The 19,650-nt window shown below is 45.3% G+C and overlaps 1 protein-coding gene across 9 annotated transcripts in view; it reads right to left on the bottom strand.

Moving 5' to 3' along the window:
- The window catches only part of LOC139262898 (long-chain-fatty-acid--CoA ligase 6-like), a 161,629-nt gene that overhangs the window by 6,952 nt on the left and 135,027 nt on the right, over window positions 1-19,650 (bottom strand). For all 9 annotated transcript variants that reach the window (XM_070878157.1, XM_070878158.1, XM_070878155.1 and 6 more), the window contains 5 exons: window positions 8,612-8,684; window positions 5,588-5,676; window positions 3,060-3,176; window positions 1,181-1,324; window positions 135-236 (listed from right to left, as the gene is read on the bottom strand). In XM_070878157.1, the coding sequence (XP_070734258.1) occupies window positions 135-236; window positions 1,181-1,324; window positions 3,060-3,176; window positions 5,588-5,676; window positions 8,612-8,684 (525 nt within the window). The remainder of the gene's footprint in view (window positions 1-134; window positions 237-1,180; window positions 1,325-3,059; window positions 3,177-5,587; window positions 5,677-8,611; window positions 8,685-19,650) is intronic.

The raw sequence follows: 19,650 nt of genomic DNA, 5'->3' as shown, positions 1-19,650 counted from the left end.
GTCATCTGTGTAAAAAGCCCGGTATAACAGCTTTAATCAAACCACTGTAAAATTATGTTGACTATAAAGTTTGACTCTGTTATACCCAGGTTAAATACACTATATAGTCTAGGTATCTATTTTTAGAAACATACCTTGGATTTGCATAGTTCTGCATATGATCCCTCAAATCCCCTTTTCCTTGCCCAGGCTTCTGTGGCCTCTGGATCTGGTACAACAATACCTACCAAGAAGGACTGTACCAAAACAGTGAAAGTATGTTTACACATTACACAGAATAAAATGTGAATTTAAATTATAAATATTAATGTTCAAATATTCATCAATTTTTCTGGGATTACATGAGAAGAAAAGTTACAATAAAATGCAACACTGACATTTGTGATTGTGCAAGAAAAATGCAGAATGTCAATATCAAAACAAAATATTTTCCTTCAAACTACGACATACTATGCGATTCATTCTTGATTTTGTTTTACGTAAATATATTTTTTGCACTAATGGTTTTTAAATAATATTTTAAATATGAATATAACTTTTTGGGTGATTCTTGCAATAATCTGCTCTTCTGAAGCTATGGTTAAAGCACAATAATAGGGCAGTACTGTACAGCATATTTTACTGGGTGAAAAAGGAAAGAATATTTCATTCTCAAGAATACTAATTTTCATCTCATGAAGCACAAAAAAAATATCACTATGTATGCTGCATTGTAACCTATTTTTCATTCCTCTAATTCTCTCCATCCCTAAACATACATACTACCACAAATGCTTCAAGGAATCTACTAAAGTGACTTTGTAACTTCTAGAAAGTGGGCGAGGTTGTTGTTGGTCAAGTTGGTCTCTCATTTCCCCTTTCATCCCTCCCTGTTGTGAAGGCCACGGTCTCCACTAGGTGTCTAAGAGTACAGTACAGCCTCATTATAATAAACACTGCAACATATTTAATGTCTCTCAACACTAGTTGTAGCGATAAACTTCTGTAAAAATACAGTACAACACAAAAAAGTAGGAGGCAGAGACAGAAAGAAAAAAAATGAAATCAAAGCAAATAACCAAAGAGGCAAAAACATACTTTTAAAGGAACTAACAGATTAAACAGAAAGCATACCTTATAAATGTTCATACAATTGTTATAGTTCATTTTATTATTGCTAATATTAAAAATACATATTTACCTGCAAACTATCTCCATGGATATACACTTGGGCTACAGGCTCACTCCGTACGTAGATATTCTCAATTTTTTCTGGTGCAATGTACTCTCCCTGAGCAAGTTTGAATATATGTTTCTTTCTGTCTATGATTTTTAAGGTGCCATTCTGTGTATAAGAAAACAAAGCTATGACCCCAGAACACTTCTGTCATTAACTGCATTATCAGTCATGATATATCTCTTTTCCTTTAGTGCTGACCTTCTATGCAGTACTGAGTGAGTACTGCCATGGTTCAGTGGCTAGCACTCTCGCCTCCGAATCAGAAGGTTGTGAGCTCAAATCCCACTCCAGAGATTTAAGCACCAAATCTGGCCTGACATTCCAGCGCAGTACTGAGGGAGTGCTGCACTGTCAGAGGTGCTCCCTTTTGGATGAGACGTTAAACCAAGGCCCCGTCTGCCCTCTCAGGTAGGCATAAAAGATCCCATGGCACTGTTTCAAAGAAAAGCAGGAGAGTTCTCTCCGGTGTCCTGGCCAATAGTTCTCCCTCAACCAACATCACAAACAGATTTTCTGGTCATTATAACTTTGCTGTTTGTGGGACCTTGCTGTGCACAAATTGGCTGCCAAGTTTCCTACATTACAACAGTGACTACACTTCAAAAATAGTTCCTTGGCTGTAAAGTGCTTTGGGTCATGCTGAGGATGCTATATAAATGCAAGTCTATCTTTTTTATTCCATTGTGGGAGTTGCCACCCTTTGGAGAAGACTTTAAACCAATGTCATATCTGCCTGTTCCACTGATTCAGGTAAATTTAAAGATGCCATGAACTATTAAAAGAGATTTCTCCCTCAACCAATACAACCAAAAAGAAACAGATTAGCTGGTTTAATAAACTAGAATTTTATTTTGTGGATTTCTTATTTTATAAATGCTACCAATAAATCCTTAGCTGTGAGGTCCAAGGCAACAGTCCAAACTAATTTCACACTTTTTTTTACAGCAATCAATATTTTATTGGTTGCTACCAGCTACTTGCCAGTTGGTACTTTAAAAAAAAATCAGTAATTTGACTGCCGAGTTTTCTCTTACATACTTGTTCCTCTGTGATACATCAACTGAATGAAACTGCTTCTGATTTTGTCACATTTAGTCAACTGGATATTGAATTGGTAATTTAACATACAATATTTCACTGATGCCACTCTATTTTTTGCCCTAAGTGCCCTAAACTGGATGTCCTGAAACTCTCAGTTCACAGCAAATAACAAGTGAGCAGGTTAAGACAAGCTGCTCTCAAAAGTGGATTACTTCCAAAAATAATAAATTCCCTCACTTAAACTAATGTTGAAAGCAGTTGATCATGATGACAAACACTATGACTCAGAATCCATTTAGTATACTAGTCAATCCTAGCATAGGATTCCAATAGACCACACTGCTTCCTACTTAACCCCTTTGTTTCACATTCCAATGTTTTTTCTTCCCATTCTGCAGAATTCCAATGACCAAACCACTTCCCATTTACTCCTGCACAAAGTCAGAATGAGCCAAACCAATCCCCACAGGATATAGAATTTCAGATGATCAAATGCCTTCTCGTTCATGTCCACTATATGGAATTCTAGTGCAACAAACACTTCATTATCTCTGGATAGAATTCCGATGTCCCTAACAATCTTGTAACTGACTGTTAGCTATCTATAATTCTATAACCAGATACATTTCATACTCATGTCCGCATATGTTTTGATATGAATTTATAAAAATAATTATGTTCAGTATTGCCCAGTGTGTTATAAAGGCAACATTTTCAAATATTTTATTTCAAAAAAATATCAAAAAATCATTATTGACCAGTTATACTACTCAATGATAATTAAACAGTAAATGCTTACAGGTAACCATTTTCCAATGTCCCCAGTATGCAGCCACCTGTCTTTGTCCAGAGCTTCAGCTGTTTTCTCTGCATCTTTGAGGTAGCCTTTGAACACATTTGGTCCTTTCACACAGATCTACAATGTAATGATCATTTGCGATGATGAGTCAAAAGAATCTCTATTTCAACTATATTTTCACATCGCTTCCACATTCAGATACTTCCTTTAAGGTTAGGCCCTCATGCCTTGGGATTTGTTTTCTTTGAAATTGCTGCAAGAACAGCTCATGGTGACCTATCTGCCTCTTCACTGGGAGGGCGGTGGTGGTGGGTGCGAGGGTCACAACAGTATGGGCAAGATAAATAATTTGCTGTATGAGGATTCAAGAGGACAAACTAAAATGAAAAGAAGAGGTTGGCTATTACATTCCAGGGAGGTGGGAAAAATTGGATCCTGGTCTTGTAGGATCCAGGGTCTAGAAATTCAATGGCGCCGCACCCATTTTTTGGAGGATAAACAGGCGCCTAAGTTTCCAATATGGTGGGCAGGAAGCAAATGCTCAATAGGAGCTGGAAGTGAGCTGCCCACTGTATTGGTATACACAAAAAATAGGCTTGCAAAGCCCACAACTGAAAAAGGCGTTAGGCCCCTTATATGCATATGCAAAGGACTTAACACCTGTTTGAGGACCCCTCTGAAATATTAGCTTACCCTAATGCTTCCAGTGCCGACTGTGTTCATGTAAACCAGGTCCATCATCATCATCATAGGCGGTCCCTCGAGTTCACAGATTTTTCAATGAAGGACCCGATGTTCCAGTCCTGAACTCCAATTGAGGTGGTGGAAGATGGCTGTGTGGATTTTTTTTTAAAACGTGTGGTGACTGTTGCACATCAGCCACCACACAGGCTTGACAGAGCTAGGCCTTTATCCAAGAATTAACCAGGACGACTGGAGACCTGCTCTGCTGCACGGACCTAGTGCGCACATATATCGCAGTGTGGGCTGGCCCATGCTGCCCCTGGGCCCTCGGCTCTTCTGGGCCCCATACTCTCATTCGCCGCACCTCCGCCATGATCTCCCTCCGCACCAAATATTCACCGAACCTCTGTCACGATCACCCACCAAATCTCAGCCACAATCCCTCATCACACCTCCGCCCCAATCACTCGTCGCAAGTCCGCCACGACCTTCCCGCTCCTCTGCTTTACCAGGGCCCCGCCGATGCTCCTGCCCACGCTCCAAACGGCGATTGGGTCCTGATGACGTCACCGAGTCGCTCACCTTGAAGCTGTTGCACATATGTGTCAGCTCGCACTAGAAGCTGCAGTGGCATGCTCCAGCTCTTTTTGTAGCCCCAACATGCGGAGATGTTCTCACACAGTTCGGGGTGGCCCACAATATCCCAGGGCCCGGCGCTCCAGCTCCCCCTCCTAGCCCCAACCCACGAGAGACCATTGCCATAGGTCGGGGCTATAAAAGGAACTGGTGCGCCGGGACATCGTGGTCTCCCGCTATGATCACGTCGGAACCCCACTTCCGAACAATCTTTGGGGTCAAACCCCGTCATAGAGTGGATCCGTGAAGGGGTCTCTCTTATGAGTGTACATCGGCGATTGCGTGCACTGGTAAATTATTTTGCATCCCCCCTGTGGCAATTTGGGTTTGTATAAGAGTTATCAATTGGTCCAATCGTTGATCCGTCCCAGAGGGTTTGGATTCGTCCCTCGGGAGGTTTCTATGTATTGCACTGTGGTCCGGTGCCCATCTGGGTCTGCTGCAGAAGGGACAGTGCTTTAATTGTAAGAAGGTAGGCCACCTAGCCAAGACCAGGTCCACTTGCGGCTTAACAGGCAGTCCTTAAAGGCAGCGCTGAAGACTTACCATAATGTGGAGTCGGGAAGAGCAACAGTCCACTTCCCAAATCTACATTCAATGAGGGGGCTATAGACCACCACTCTCGCCCCCGATCGCTACCTCGATAACCGCCGATCACCACCAGCACTTTTCCCAAACGCTCCCACCTTCCTCCACACGTTTACCACCGCTACCCTGCCTGATCATGGCCCCCGCTCCCTCCCACCTGTTCGCCCTCTTCCCAGTTACATCCCCTCTGCTGGTCCCCTTCAAGGACTTACCTGAGGTCTGCTCCCAACGACACAGCAGCCCAATCTTCGAGGCCTCATCTCTGGTGAGCTGCCTGAGTATACGCACGGTAATGAGGCCAGTGGGCCAATATAAGATACGCATCAAGCCTATCCATCGAGACGCTGGGATCGTTCCCTGTGCCCCCGCACACCCGTTTTCGGGACGGATGAAATCTTTCCCCACCCCTCAAAGAATCATAGAATCTTACAGCACATTTTGCCAATCATGCCTGTGCCAGCTTTTTGAAAGCTATCCAATTAGTCCCACTCTCCTGCTTATTTCCCATCGTCCTGAAAAAAAATTCTTCCTTCTTGTGACCTGCCCCTTTAATTGAAATAGTGAATAGTATCGAAGATGGAATACGTAAAAATGGGAGTGAAAAATAATTATTTACCTACCTCTCCTTCTCCTTTTGCAGAAAAATATTTCATTTCATCTACATCAATAAGTTTGAGAAGATTACATGGTAGAGGAGCCCCAACATGACCTGCAGAATGAAAACGGGGCAATTTATTAATCAAATAATGTTTGAATCTTGTACTCTGGGAGGAAGTAGAAAAAGCAATTTGATGCATGGTTACATGATTATTAGGTTTTTGGGGCTGGATTTTCCCGTCCTTTGTGCTCCTGGTTTTGCTCCGGAGCGACGTGAAAGGCGGGGGTGAGGTCTCTAACGCCCCACTGCAATCTTCCAGTCAGGTTTTGCAGTGGCACTTAGCAGCACCACCAGGAAGAGCTGCACGGGTGTGCAACACCTCTTTTTGCGACACCGGCGCAAGTTTTGAGTCTTGGCTGACCTTTCCGCCCGGAACAACCGCCTGGGAAATCAGAGTGGTCCATCGATCCCAGCGGCAGAGAAGGTGGTAAAGTACATACCCTGGGGGTCTGGAATCCACTGCCTGGAAGAGTGGTGGATGCAGAAACCCTCACCACATTTAAAAGGTGCTTGGATGGGCATTTAAAGTGCCGTTACCTTCAGGGTTACAGACATAGAGCTGGTAATTGGGATTAGACTGGATAACCTTTTGTTGGCTGGCGCAGATATGATGGTAAGTACTGCAGGGAATCGAATACGGCCAGGCTGATCTCCTGAATTAGTTTCGATCGCCTGGATGGGTTCGAGAGGAATTTTCTCATATTTGTTTTTTTCCCAATTGGCCTGGGTTTTTAAACTGGTCTTTGCCTCTCCCAGGAGATCACATGGCTCCGGTTGGGGTGGAATGTAGAAAGTTTTAGTGTAAGGGGTGTCGCAGTTGTATGGGGCGTACTGGTTGGGCTGGGTGCTCTTTACCCTTCCGCCATTTTTCATTGTTTATATGTTTATACGTAATCTTCAGGGTTGCTGACCGAGGGCCGGGGGTGGACACGATGGGCCGAAATGACCTCCTTCTGCGCTGTAAATTTCTTATGTTTCTATATTAAAAGTGCGTGCAAGTGGTTTTTCTTTAAAATTTTTGTGTGAGTTTGTGTTGCGGTGGTGTTAGCAATGTTTTTTTTTAAGGTTACCCCCCCACCCCCCCCAACCCACTACAGGCGTTTCTCGGAGTGCTACTGGCCCGGCTCTTTAGCTCGAGAATTTCCCTTCCTTGCACCAAGAGAGGTGTACAACACCTCCCTTAGCGCTGCTCCCCCTGATGCAGGGCCCAGATGCCCAAACTTTACTACTAAAGCGCAAACTATTCCCAGCCGCTAACTTTCCCGCCCTGTCACCATTATTGCCCCGAAAACAGAAAAGCCGAAAATCCAGCCCAAGAACTATGAACGAAAGGACACAAGTACATAATTAATACAATTTTGTATAAAGTCAAGAAGCTAAGGGATCTTGGTGTTCAGATACACAGGTCATTAAAGGTGGCAACACCATAAAAAGGACCTCCCGGTTTCTTGGTTTTCTATCTATGGTCATTGAATACAAAAGCTCCCCATCTCTCTTTCACACCTTCCTGTTCCTATTTCACTCCTACTCTCTTTACCTTGCTCCCCTTCCCGCCCACATCCCTCCTCTCTTCCACCTCCTCTTCTCCTTTCCCTCCCCACCCCACCTCCCTTCTCTAGTCTACCCCTAACCCCTTTCTCCTCTCTCAATCCTCCTTTTTCCATCCACCCCGTCCTTCCCTCCTCTGCCACTTTTCTTCCCTTTCTCTCCAGTCTTCCCCTCCCATCCCCATCCTTACCATCTTCTCCCCCTCCCCTTCTTCCTTGTAACCCTATTCCCTTCTTCCTCACTTCCCCTTCCGCTCTCCCCATTCCTCCTCCTCCTTCAGTCTCCCTCCTTTCCCCTTTTCCATATGTCCCCTTCCCATCTTCAAAATGCTTTCCCTCTCTCCGCCTCTCATCCCCTCCTATGCCCTTCACTACTTCCCCTCCAACCCTTTTATATTCTATTTTCTCATCCCTCCTTCTCGTATCCCTCCTTTCTCCCATTTATCCCTGCCTCTACCCTTCTCTCTACATAACCATTATCCACTCCCATCTCTCTATCCTTACACCTCTCATTATTCCCTGCTTCTAATCTCTCCTCCCCATCTCAACTCTTCCTTCTCCTCCCCTGCTCTCTCCTCCTGTACCATATTTCCTGTCCCCTCTCCTCTCCCATTTTCTCCCCTCTCTTTTCCCTCCCCTTCACCCACCATGTTCTCAGTCGCTTCCACTATCCTCACCCTCGCTCCTCTGCCTTCTCCCTGCTCTCTCCTCCCCTACTCTTCTCTCACCCCTTCCCCAGTCCCTCTTCCTCAACCTCATCCCTCTCCATCCTCCCCTTCTCCTGCTTTCCCCTCCCATCTACCTCCTCCCCTCCTTTATCTTCTGTTCCTGCTTGATCTGAAATATGCCCTCGACTCCCTGGGGGTAATTTTGACATTGGGCGATAATGTAAAATGTGCAATATCAGCTTGGCCAGCTGTTAAACTCTCCCGATTTTCGTTTCCCTTTGGTGGCCGCTCCACTGTTGCGTGTTTTACACTGTTGCCCAATGTCAAAATTACCTTCTCCTATGTGTAGCACCATGGGAGATTAACTAATATTTTTGTATAATATATAGAAAATCCAAATCTCTATGTAATTTTCATAATTTTACTTTTCTTTGGTATCTCCATGTCATTAAACATCTCTGACTGAGATAGAGGACAGGTGTGCAAGCAGTTCTAAGGTCTCTGCTAATTCTGCTCTGATGCCAACTACGAGAAAATGTGGGAAGGGTAAAAAAGGAAGAGCCAGTCTCCAGCCCTTCCCTAAATATTATCTGGTTGAACCTTCCCAGAGGACTGCAGCTAACATTCAGAACTCGAGAGTTAGGGCATTTTGGTATTGCTTTCGAGCACAGCATATTCATACTCTATACTGCACCAGAAACTGGATAATATGTTAAGAAATTTATGTAAGCCGCTTTGATATACAGTAAAAGTAGAGGTATCAGTTAGCACCTGATGTCCAGTCTCCAGGTGTGGTAAAGGTACATCCAGCTGTGCACTCAGTCTGTCCATACCCTTCATAGACCTAAACATCGCAACACTGGTTATAGATGTGGAAAGTGAAACATATCACAAGAATAACATTCTCATTCACATAATTTTTTTAAAAGTGCTTCTGCGTTGTTTCCATATATAAACCTAAACACAAAGGGAGATGTCTGTACAGTTACAAGTAACTCTCAAACCCACTTGTTATTATTTTGACTTTTATTGGTTAAAAGCAGCTATGGGGTCGACATATCTATAATATTTCATGGCTTGTTAAACAGAAAATGGGTAAACATAATAGTGACTGACACAGGAATAGACATCACTGTGATGGACAGAATAACCTTTATGATACAGACCCCACTATAACAGACAAAATTGTGTTTAGGTTTTAGATCTGAGATTCATGACTTGGAATGCTAGCCACCTCAATTGTTTTTTTATTTGTTCCTAGGATGTGGGCATCGCTGGCAAGGTCAGCATTTATTGCCCATCCCCAATTGCCCTTGAGGTGGTGATGGTGAACCGCCTTCTTGAACCGTTGCAGTCTGCGTGGTGAAGGTACTTCCATAGTGCTGTTAGGGAGGGAGTTCCAGGATTTTGACCCAGTGACTATGAAGGAATGGCAATATATTTCCAAGTCAGGATGGTGTGTAACTTGGAGGTGGTGGTGTACCCATGCGCCTGCTGACCTTCTCGGAGGTAGAGGTGAGTTTGGGAGGTGCTGTCGAAGAAGCCTTGGCGAGTTGTAGATGGTACATACTGGAGCCACATTGCGCCCGTGGTGGAGTGAGTGAATGTTTAATGTGATGGATCTGCCAATCAAGCAGGCTGCTGTGTCCTGGATGGTGTCGAGCTTCTTGAGTGTTGTTGGAGCTGCAATCATCCAGGGAAGAAGAGTATTCCATCACACTCCTGATTTGTGCCTTGCAGATGGTGGCAAGGCTTTGGGGAGTCAGGAGGTGAGTCTCATGCTGCAGAATACTCAACCTCTGACTTGCTCTTGTAGCCACAGTATTTGTGTGGCTGGTCCAGTTAAGTTTCTGGTTAATGGTGACCCTTCAGGATGTTGATGTTGGGAGATTTGGCAATGGTAATGTTGTTGAATGTCAAGGGGCGGTGGTTAATCTTTCACTTGTTGGAGATGGTCATTTTCTGGCACTTGTGTGGCGTGAATGTTACTCGTCACTTATCAGCCCAAGCCTGAATGTCTTGCTGCATGCGAGCATGGACTTCATTATCTGAGGGGTTACAAATGGCACTGAACACTGTGCAGTCATCAGCAAACATCTCCACTCCTGACATTATGATGGAGGGGAGGTCATTGATGAAGATGGTTGGGCCTAGGACACTGCCCAGAGGAACTCCCGCAGCGATGTCCTGTGGCCGAGATGATTGGCCTCCAACAACCGCAACCATCTTCACCAGTGGAGAGTTTTTCCCTTGATTCCCACTGACTTCAATTTTACTATGACTCCTTAATGCCACGCTCGGTCAAATGCTGCCTTGAAGTCAAGGGATGTCACTCTCACCTGACCTCTGAAATTCAGCTCATGTCCATGTTTGGACCAAGGCTGTAATGAGGTCTGGAGCAGAGTGGTCCTGGTGGAACCCAAACTGAGCATTGGTGAGCAGGTTATTGGTGAGCAAGTGCTACTTGATAGCAATGTTGGCAACACCTACCGTCACTTTGCTGATGATTGAGAGTAGACTGCTGGGGAAGTCATTGGCCTGTTTTCTGTGGATAGGATATACCTGGGCAGTTTTCCACATTGTCGGGTAGATGCCAGTGTTGTAGCTAAAATGAAACAGCTTAGCTAGAGGCGCGGCTAGTTCTGGAGCACAAGTCTTCAGCATGACAGCCGGGATGTTATCTGGCCCATAGTCTTTGCTGTATCCAGTATGCTCAGCAGTTTCTTGATATCATGTGGAGTGAATCGAATTGGTTGAAGATTGACTTCTGTGATGATGGGGACCTCAGGAGGAGGTCACGATTGATCATCCACTTGGCACTTCTGGCTGAAGATGGTTGCGAACACTTCAGCCTTGTCTTTTGCACTCACATGCTGGGCCCCACCATCACTGATGACGGGAATGTTCATGGAGCCTCCTCCTCCTGTCAGTTGTTTAATATTCCACCATCATTCACGACTGGATATGGCAGGACTGCAGAGCATTGATCTGATCCATGGGTTGTGGGATCGCTTAGGTCGGTCTATAGCATGCTGTTTTGGCTGTTTAGCATACATGTAGTCCTGTGTTGCAGCTTCCCCAGGTTGGCACCTCATTTTTAGTTATGCCTGGTGCTGCTCCTGACGTGGTCTTCTACAATCCTCATGGAACCAGAGTTGATGGTAATGATAGACTGAGGGATAAGGGATAGACTTGCCATGAGGTTACAGATTGTGGTGGAATACAATTCTGCTGTGGCTGATGGCCCACAGCGCCCCCTGGATGCCCAGTTTTGAGCTGCTAGATCTATTCTGAATCTATCCCATTTAGTACAGTGGAGGGTGTCCTTTGTGTGAAGACAGGACTTTTTCTCCACAGTGACTGTGCGGTGGTTGCTACTACCAATGCTGGCATGGATAGATGCATCTGCAACAGGTCGATTTGTGAGGAAGAGGTCAGGTAAGTTTTTCCCCTCGTGTTGGTTTTCTCACCACCTGCAGCAGGCCCAGTCTGGCAACTATGTCTTTCAGGACTTGGCCAGCTCAGTCAGTAGTGGTGCTACCGAGCCACTGTTGGTGATGGACATTTGAAGTCCCCACCCAGAGTACATTCTGTGCCCTTGCTACCCTCAGTGCTTCTTCCAAGTGTTGTTCAACATGGAGGAGTAATGATTCATCAGCTAAGGGAGGGTGGTAGATGGTAATCAGCAGGACATTTCCTTGCCCATCCTTCACCTGAAGCCATGAGACTTCATGGGGTCCGGAGTCAATGTTGAAGACTCCCAGGGTCACTCCCTCCTGACTGTATATCACTGTGCTGCCACCTCTGGTGGGTCTGTCCTGCCAGTGGAACAGGACATACCTAGGGATGGTAATGGAGGAGTCTGGGACATTGGCTGAAAGGTATGATTCTGTGAGCATGACTTTGTCAGGCTGTTTCTGGCTAGTCTGTGGGACAGCTCTCCCAATTTTGGCACAATTCTCCAGATGTTAGTGAGGAGGACTTTACAGGGTCAACTGGGCTGGGGGTGCCTTTGTCATGTCCAAAGCCGGTGCTGAGGTCGATGCCGGGTGGTCCATCCGGCTTTATTGTTCTTATCGTTTCTTGTAGTGGTTTGTTACAACTGAGTGGCTATTTAGACCATCTCAGAGGGCAGTTAACAGTGAACCACATTGCTGTGGGCCTGGAGTCACATGTAGGCCAGACCAGGTAAGGATGACAGATTTCCTTCCCTAAAGGACATTAGTGAACCAGATGTGTTTTTATGACCATTTATTCCAGATTTATTTGATTAACTGAATTTACATTACACAGCTGCTGTGGTGGGATTTGAGCTCAGATCTCTGGATTAGTAGTCCAGGCCTCTGGGTTACTAGTCCAGTAATATAACCACTTTGCCACTGTTCCCAGGAGTATATGTTTATTGCTGGACTATAGACTAAAGAGTCTTGATTTGAATCCTGGTGGATGAGTTCAGTCTTATTCTTCTAAGGTGGATAAAGCAAGCACTCGTACCTTAAAATGTCAGAGAGTTGGGGAAGAAACTATAGACCAGTTAGCCTAACATCTGTCATCGGGAAAATGCTGGAGTCCATTATTAAGTAAGTAGTAGCAGGACATTTAGAAAATCATAATGGAGTCAAGCAGAGTCAGCATGGTTTTAGGAAAGGGAAATCATGTTTGACAAATTTGTTGGAGTTTTTTGAGGATGTAATGAGCAGGGTGGATAAAGGGGAACCAGTAGATGTCGAGTATTGGGATTTCCAGAAGGCATTCGATAAGGTGCCACATAAAAGGTTACTGCACAAGATAAGAGCTCATGGATAGAGGATTGGCTAACTAACAGAAAACAGAGTTGGGATAAATGGGTCATTTTCAGGTTGGCAAACTGTAACTAGTGGGGTGCCACATGGATCAGTGCTGGGGCCTCAACTATTTACAATCTATATTAGCAGCAGTAGCCAAGTTATTGGCACCAAGGGTGGCTCTGCTGTGCAGGAGGGGAGGAAAAAGAGCGAGAGAGCTATAGTGGTAGAGGATTCTATTGTAAGGGGAATAGGTAGGTGTTTCTGCGGCTGCAAACGAGACTCCAGGATGGTATGTTGCCTCCCTGGTGCAAGGGTCAAGGATGTCTCGGAGTGGCTGCAGGGCATTCTGGAGGGGAAGGGTGAACAGCTAGTTGTCGTGGTGCATATAGGTACCAACGATATAGGTAAAAAGCGGGAAGAGGTCCGACAAGCTGAATTTAGGGAGCTAGGAGTTAAATTAAAAAGTAGGACCTCAAAGGTAGTCATCTCAGGATTGCTACCAGTGCCACGTGCTAGTCAGAGTAGAAATAGCAGGATAGTTCGGATGAATACGTGGCTTGAGGAATGGTGCAAGAGGGAGGGATTCAAATTCCTGGGATATTGGAACTGGGGAGGTGGGACCAGTACAAACCGGATGGTCTGCACCTGGGCAGGACTGGAACCGATGTCCTAGGGGGAGTGTTTTCTAGTGCTGTTGGGGAGGATTTAAACTAATAGGGCAGGGGGATGGGAACCTATGCAGGGAGACAGAGGGAAGTAAAATGAGGTCAGAAGCAAAAGGAGAAAGGTAGAAGTGGAGGACAGAAAAATCAAAGGCAAAAATCAAAAGGGTCACATTACAACATAATTCTAAAAGGACAAAGAGTGTTTAAAAAAACAAGACTGAAGGCTCTGTGTCTCAATGCGAAGAGCATTCGTAATAAGGTGGATGAATTAACTGTGCAGATAGCTGTTAACGGATATGATGTAATTGGGATTACGGAGCCATGGCTCCAGGGTGACCAAGGCTGGTAACTCAACATTCAAGGGTATTCAACATTCAGGAAGGATAGACAGAAAGGAAAAGGAGGTGGGGTAGCGTTGCTGGTTAAAGAGGAGTTTAACACAATAGTAAGGAAGAACATAAGTGTGGATGAGGTGGAATCTGAGTGGGTAGAGCTGCGGAACACCAAAGGGCAGAAAACGCTAGTGGGAGTTGTGTACAGACCACCAGTCATACTGAGGTTAGGAATGGCATCAAACAGGAAATTAGGGATACATGCAATAAAGGTACAGCAGTTATCATGGGTGACTTTAGTCTACATCTAGATTGGGCTAAACAAACTGGCAGCAATACGGTGGAGGAGAATTTACTGGAGTGTGTAAGGAATGGTTTTCTAGAGCAGTATGTTGAGGAACCAACTAGAGAGCTGGCCATCCTAGACTGTGTGTTGTGTAATGAGAGAGGATTAATTAGCAATCTTGTTATGCGAGGCCCCTTGGGGAAGAGTGACCATAATATGGTAGAATTCTTTATTAAGATGGAGAGTGACACAGTTAATTCAGAGACTAGGGTCCTGAACTTAAGGAAAAGTCACTTCGATGGTATGAGATGTGAATTGGCAGAATAGACTGGCGAATGATACTTAAAGGGTGGACGTTGGATAGGCAATGGCAAACATTTAAAGATTACATGGATGAACTTCAACAATTGTACATCCCTGTCTGGAGTAAAAATAAAACGGGGAAGGTGGCTCAACCGTGGCTAACAAGGGAAATTAGGGATAGTGTTAAATCCAAAGAAGAGGCTTATAAATTGGCCAGAAAAAGCAGTAAATCTGAGGACTGGGAGAAATTTAGAATTCAGCAGAGGAGGATTAAGGGTTTAATTAGGAGGGGGAAAATAAAGTATGAGAGTAAGCTTGCTGGGAACATAAAAACTGACTGCAAAAGCTTCTATAGATATGTGAAGAGAAAAAGATTAGTGAAGACAAATGTAGGTCCCTTGCAGTCAGAATCAGATGAATTTATAATGGGGAACAAAGAAATGGCAGACCAATTGAACAAATACTTTGGTTCTGTCATCATTAAGGAAGACACAAATAACGTTCCGGAAATACTAGGGGTCCAAGGATCTAGTGAGAAGGAGGAACTAAGGGAAATCCTTATTAGTCAGCAAATTGTGTTATGAAAATTGATGGGATTGAAGACCGATAAATTCCCAGGGCCTGATAGTCTGCATCCCAGAGTACTTAAGGAAGTGGCCCTAGAAATAGTGGATGCATTGGTGGTCATTTTCCAACATTCTATAGAATCTGGATCAGCTGCTATGGACTGGAGGGTAGCTAATGTAACCCCACTTTTCAGAAAAGGAGGGAGAGAGAAAACAGTGAATTATAGACCAGTCAGCCTGACATCTGTGGTGGGGAAAATGTTGGAATCAATTTGGAAAGCATTTGGAAAGCAGTGACAGTATCGGTCCAAGTCAGCATGGATTTATGAAAGGGAAATCATGCTTGACAAATCTTCTAGAATTTTTTGAGGATGTAACTAGTAGAGTGGACAAGGGGGAGCCGGTAGATGTGGTGTATTTAGACTTTCAAAAGGCTTTTGACAAGGTCCCACACAAGAGATTGGTGTGCAAAATTAAAGCACATGGTATTGGGGGTAATGTACTGACATGGATAGAGAACTGGTTGGCAGACAGGAAGCAAAGAGTAGGAATAAACAGGTCCTTTTCAGAATGGCAGGCAGTGACTAGTGGGGTACCGCAAGGTTCAGTGCTGGGACCCCAGTTATTTACAATATACATTAATGATTTAATCGAAGGAATTGAATGTAATCTCTCCAAGTTTGCAGATGATACTAAGCTGGGTGGCAGTGTGAACTGTGAGGAGGGGCCAAGAGGCTGCAGGGTGACTTGGACAGGTTAGGTGAGTGGGCAAATACATGACAGATGTGGTATAATGTAGATAAATGTGAGGTTATCGACTTTGGTGGAAAAAACAGGAAGGCAGATTATCTGAATGGTGACAGATTAGTAAAAGAGGAGGTTCAATGAGACCTGGGTGTCATGGTACATCAGTCATTGAAAGTTGGCATGCAGGTACAACAGACGGTGAAGGCGGCAAATGGCATGTTGGTCTTCATAGCGAGAGGATTTGTGTATAGGAGCAGGGAGGTCTTACTACAGTTGTAGAGGGCCTTGGTGAGGCCACACCTTGAATATTGTGTACAGTTTTGGTCTCCTAATCTGAGGAAGGACTTTCTTGCTACTGAGGGAGTGCAGCAAAGGTTCCACCAGACTGATTCCTGGGATGACAGGACTGACATATGAAGAAAGACTGGATCAACTAGGCTTATATTGACTGAAGTCCAGAACCAGGGGTCACAATTTAAGGATAAGGGGTAAGCCATTTAGGACCGAGATGAGGAAAAACTTCTTCACTCAGAGTTGTGAGCATGTGGATTTTCTACCACAGAAAGTTCTCGAGGCCAGTTCGTTAGATATATTCAAAAGGGAGTTAGATGTGGCCCTTACGGCTAAAGGGATCAAGGAGTATGGAGAGAAAGCAGGAATGGCATACTAAAGTTGCATGATCATATTGAATGGTGGTGCAGGCTCGAAGGGCCGAATGGCCTACTCCTGCACCTATTTTCTATTTCTATGTTTTTAATGACTTGGATGAAGGGACTGAGTGTAATGCACCCAAATTTGCTGATGATACAAAGATAGGTGGGAAAGCAAGTCGTGAGGAGGGCGCAAAGAATCTGCAAAGGGATATAGATAGGTTAAATGAGTGGGCAAAAATTTGGCAGATGGAGTATAATGTGGAAAAATGTGAGGTTAATTTTGATAGGAAAAATGTTTTTAAAAATTATTTTTTAAATGGGGAGAGATTACAAAATGCTGCGGTACAGAGGGATCTGGGGGTCCTTGTGCATGAAACACAAAAAATTAGCGTGCAGCTACGGCAAGTAATTAAGGCGGCTAATGGAATGTTGGCCTTTATTGCAAGGGGGATGGAGTATAAAAGTAGGGAAGTCCTGCTACAACTGTACAGGGTATTGGTGAGACCACACCTGGAATACTGCATACAGTTTGGTCTCCTTATTTAAGGAGGGATATACTTGCAATGGAGGCAGTTCAGAGAAGGCTCACAAGGTTGATTCCTGAGATGAAGGGGTTGTCAAATGAAGAAAGGTTGAGCCTACACTCATGAATTTCTTCACAGAGGGTCGTGAATCTTTGGAATTCTCTACCCCAGAAAGCTGTGGAGGCTGGGTCATTGAATGTATTTAAGGTGGAGATTGACAGATTTTTGAACGATATTGGGAGTGGGCATGGAAGTGGAGTCGAGGCCAAGATCGGATCAGCTATGATCTTATTGAAGGGCGGAGCAGGCTCGAGGGACCAGATGGCCTCCTCCTGTTCCTATTTCTTATGTTCTTAACTACCAACTTCAAACACCTCTAGCTGCTGGCAATGGAAGCAGAGATCAACACAACCTCACTCAACTGCCTGTTGGTCATGAGATAAGTGCCAGTTTGTATTTATGATTTGGTTAGCAAAAACTGGTGAAAGATTCTTAATGTTATCACACTGTTCGGAGATTTTGTCACATATATTCCATTAGTGAATACCATCACAATATGCCATCATTAAAAAATAGTGGCCCTGAATTCGTGGTCAGTGTGATGGAGTACTCTGAGTACGCCATTATAACGCCTTTGAAATTGACCATAAGTTCGGGATTTCCATGTGCTCTGTTCTGACTCTGTATTGGCTTCACTGTACATTTCACCTACCCATTGAAATCAATGTGCTGGTGAAAAAGTGAGGCTAATTGCCCACCTACTGCGCATTAATTTGTCTGAAAATTTTTATGGCTAGTGCAAACAGGCGCAGGAGCCTGTTGCACAATGTCATTATCATAGCCAGTCCCTCGGAATCGAGGAAGACTTGCTTCCACTCCTAAAGTGAGTTCTTTGGTGGCTGAACAGTCCAACACGAGAGCCACAGACCCTGTTACATGTGGGACAGATACTCGTCGGGGGAAGCGGAGTGGGGGGGTGGCACTGATTTACCACACGCTCCTTCCGCTGCCTGCGCCTGACCTCTTCATGCTCGCAGCGTTGAGATTCGAAGAGCTCAACGCCCTCCCGGATGTACTTTCTCCACCTAGGGCGGTCTTTGGCCAGGGTCTCCCAGGCGATAGTGGTGATGTCCCATTTCACCAGGGAGGCTTTGAGGGTGTCCTTGTAATGTTTCCGCTGCCCACCTTTGGCTCGTTTGCCATGAAGGAGCTCCGCATAGAGCAGTTGCTTAGCGAGTCTCGTGTCTGGTATGCCAACTAAGCTGAAGCTGATAGAGTGTGGTTAGTGCTTCAATGTTGGGGATGTTAGCCGGGCGAGGACACTGATGTTGGTACGTCTGTCCTCCCAGGGGATTTGCAGGATCTTGCGGAGACATCATTGGTGATATATCTCCAGCAACTTGATGTGTCTTCTGTACATTGTCCATGCCTCTGATCCATACAGGAGGGTGGGTATTACTACAGCCCTGTAGACCATGAGCTTGGTGGTAGGTTTGAGGGCCGGGTTTTCGAACACACTTTTCCTCAGGCGGCTGAAGGCTGCACTGGTGCAGTGGAGGCGATGTTGAATCTCCGCATCAATATCTGTCTTTGTTGACAAGAGGCTCCCGAGGTATGGGAAGTGGTCCACGTTATCGAGGGCCACGCTGTGAATCTTGATGACTGGGGGGGCAGTGCTGTGTGGCGAGGACAGGCTGGTGGAGGACCTTTGTTTTACGGATGTTAAGCGTAAGGCCCATGCTTTCATATGCCTCAGTGAATACATTGACTATATCCTGGAGTTCAGCCTCAGAATGTGCGCAGATGCAGTCGTCGTCCGTGTACTGCAGTTCAACGACAGAGGTTTGGGTGGTCTTGGACCTGGTCTGGAGGCAGCGTAGGTTAACCAGCTTCCCACTGGTTCTGTAGTTAAGTTCCACTCCAGCGGGGAACTTGTTGACAGGTGGAGCAATGCAGCAATGCAGCAAGGAAGATTGGGAAGAGGGTTGGAGCGATGACACAGCCCTGTTTCACCTCAGTTCAGACGTGGAATGGGTCTGTAACGGATCCGCTGGTAAGGATCACGGCCTGCATGTCGTCGTGGAGCAGGCAAAGGATGTTGACAAACTTTTGGGGGCACCCAAAACGGAGGAGGACACTCCATAATCCCTCAGGTCGACAGTGTCAAAGGTCTTTGTAAGATCAAAAAAGGCCTTGTATAAGAGCTGGCGCTGCTCCCTGCATTTATCCTTCAGTTGTCGTGCTGCAAAAATCATGTCTGTTGTTCCCCGTAGGGGACAAAGTCTGCACTGTGACTCCGGGAGGAGCTCCTCGGCCACAGGAAGAAGATGGTTGAGGAGGACTCTAGCGACAACCTTCCCAGTGGTTGATAGCAGGGAGATTCCCCTGTAGTTGCCGCAGTTGGATTTGTTCCTCTTTTTAAAAAAGGACACGATCACTGCATCTCGGAGATCAGCCGGCATGCTCTCCCCCCTCCAGATGAGAGATGAGGTCATGTATCCACACCAACAGCGCCTTTCGCCATATTTTAGCGCCTCAACAGGAATTCCATCCGCACCCGTAGACTTGTTCTTGAGCTGTTTTATGGCTTTGCCTACCTCGTGCAGCGTTGGAGTTTCACTGAGGTGGTGGCGGGTTGCATGCTGCGGGATGGAGTTGAGAACACTCGAGTCAAAGGCAGAGTCTCGATTGAGGAGAACTTCAAAGTGCCTCGGTGTCCTTGATGAGTGTTTCCCCGGTCTTTGCCAGGAGTGGAGTGGGGCCTTGAGAATTTGGACCTAGGTGGCCTTGACTGCAGTGAAGAATCCTCGTATGTCATGGCTGTCGGCTAGTTGTTGTATAACCTGCGCTTTCTCCATCTACTATCTGTTCTTTAGGTCCCGGGTTTTTTGTTGGACCTCAGCCTTGAGCTGTCTGTAATGTTGCTTTGTAGCTCCTGAGTTTGGTT

This window comes from Pristiophorus japonicus, chromosome 4 (genome assembly GCF_044704955.1).
Source record: "Pristiophorus japonicus isolate sPriJap1 chromosome 4, sPriJap1.hap1, whole genome shotgun sequence".
NCBI lineage: Eukaryota > Metazoa > Chordata > Chondrichthyes > Pristiophoridae > Pristiophorus > Pristiophorus japonicus.
The sequence above is the reverse complement of the archived record's forward strand: the minus strand, read 5'-3'. Positions and strand labels throughout refer to the sequence as shown.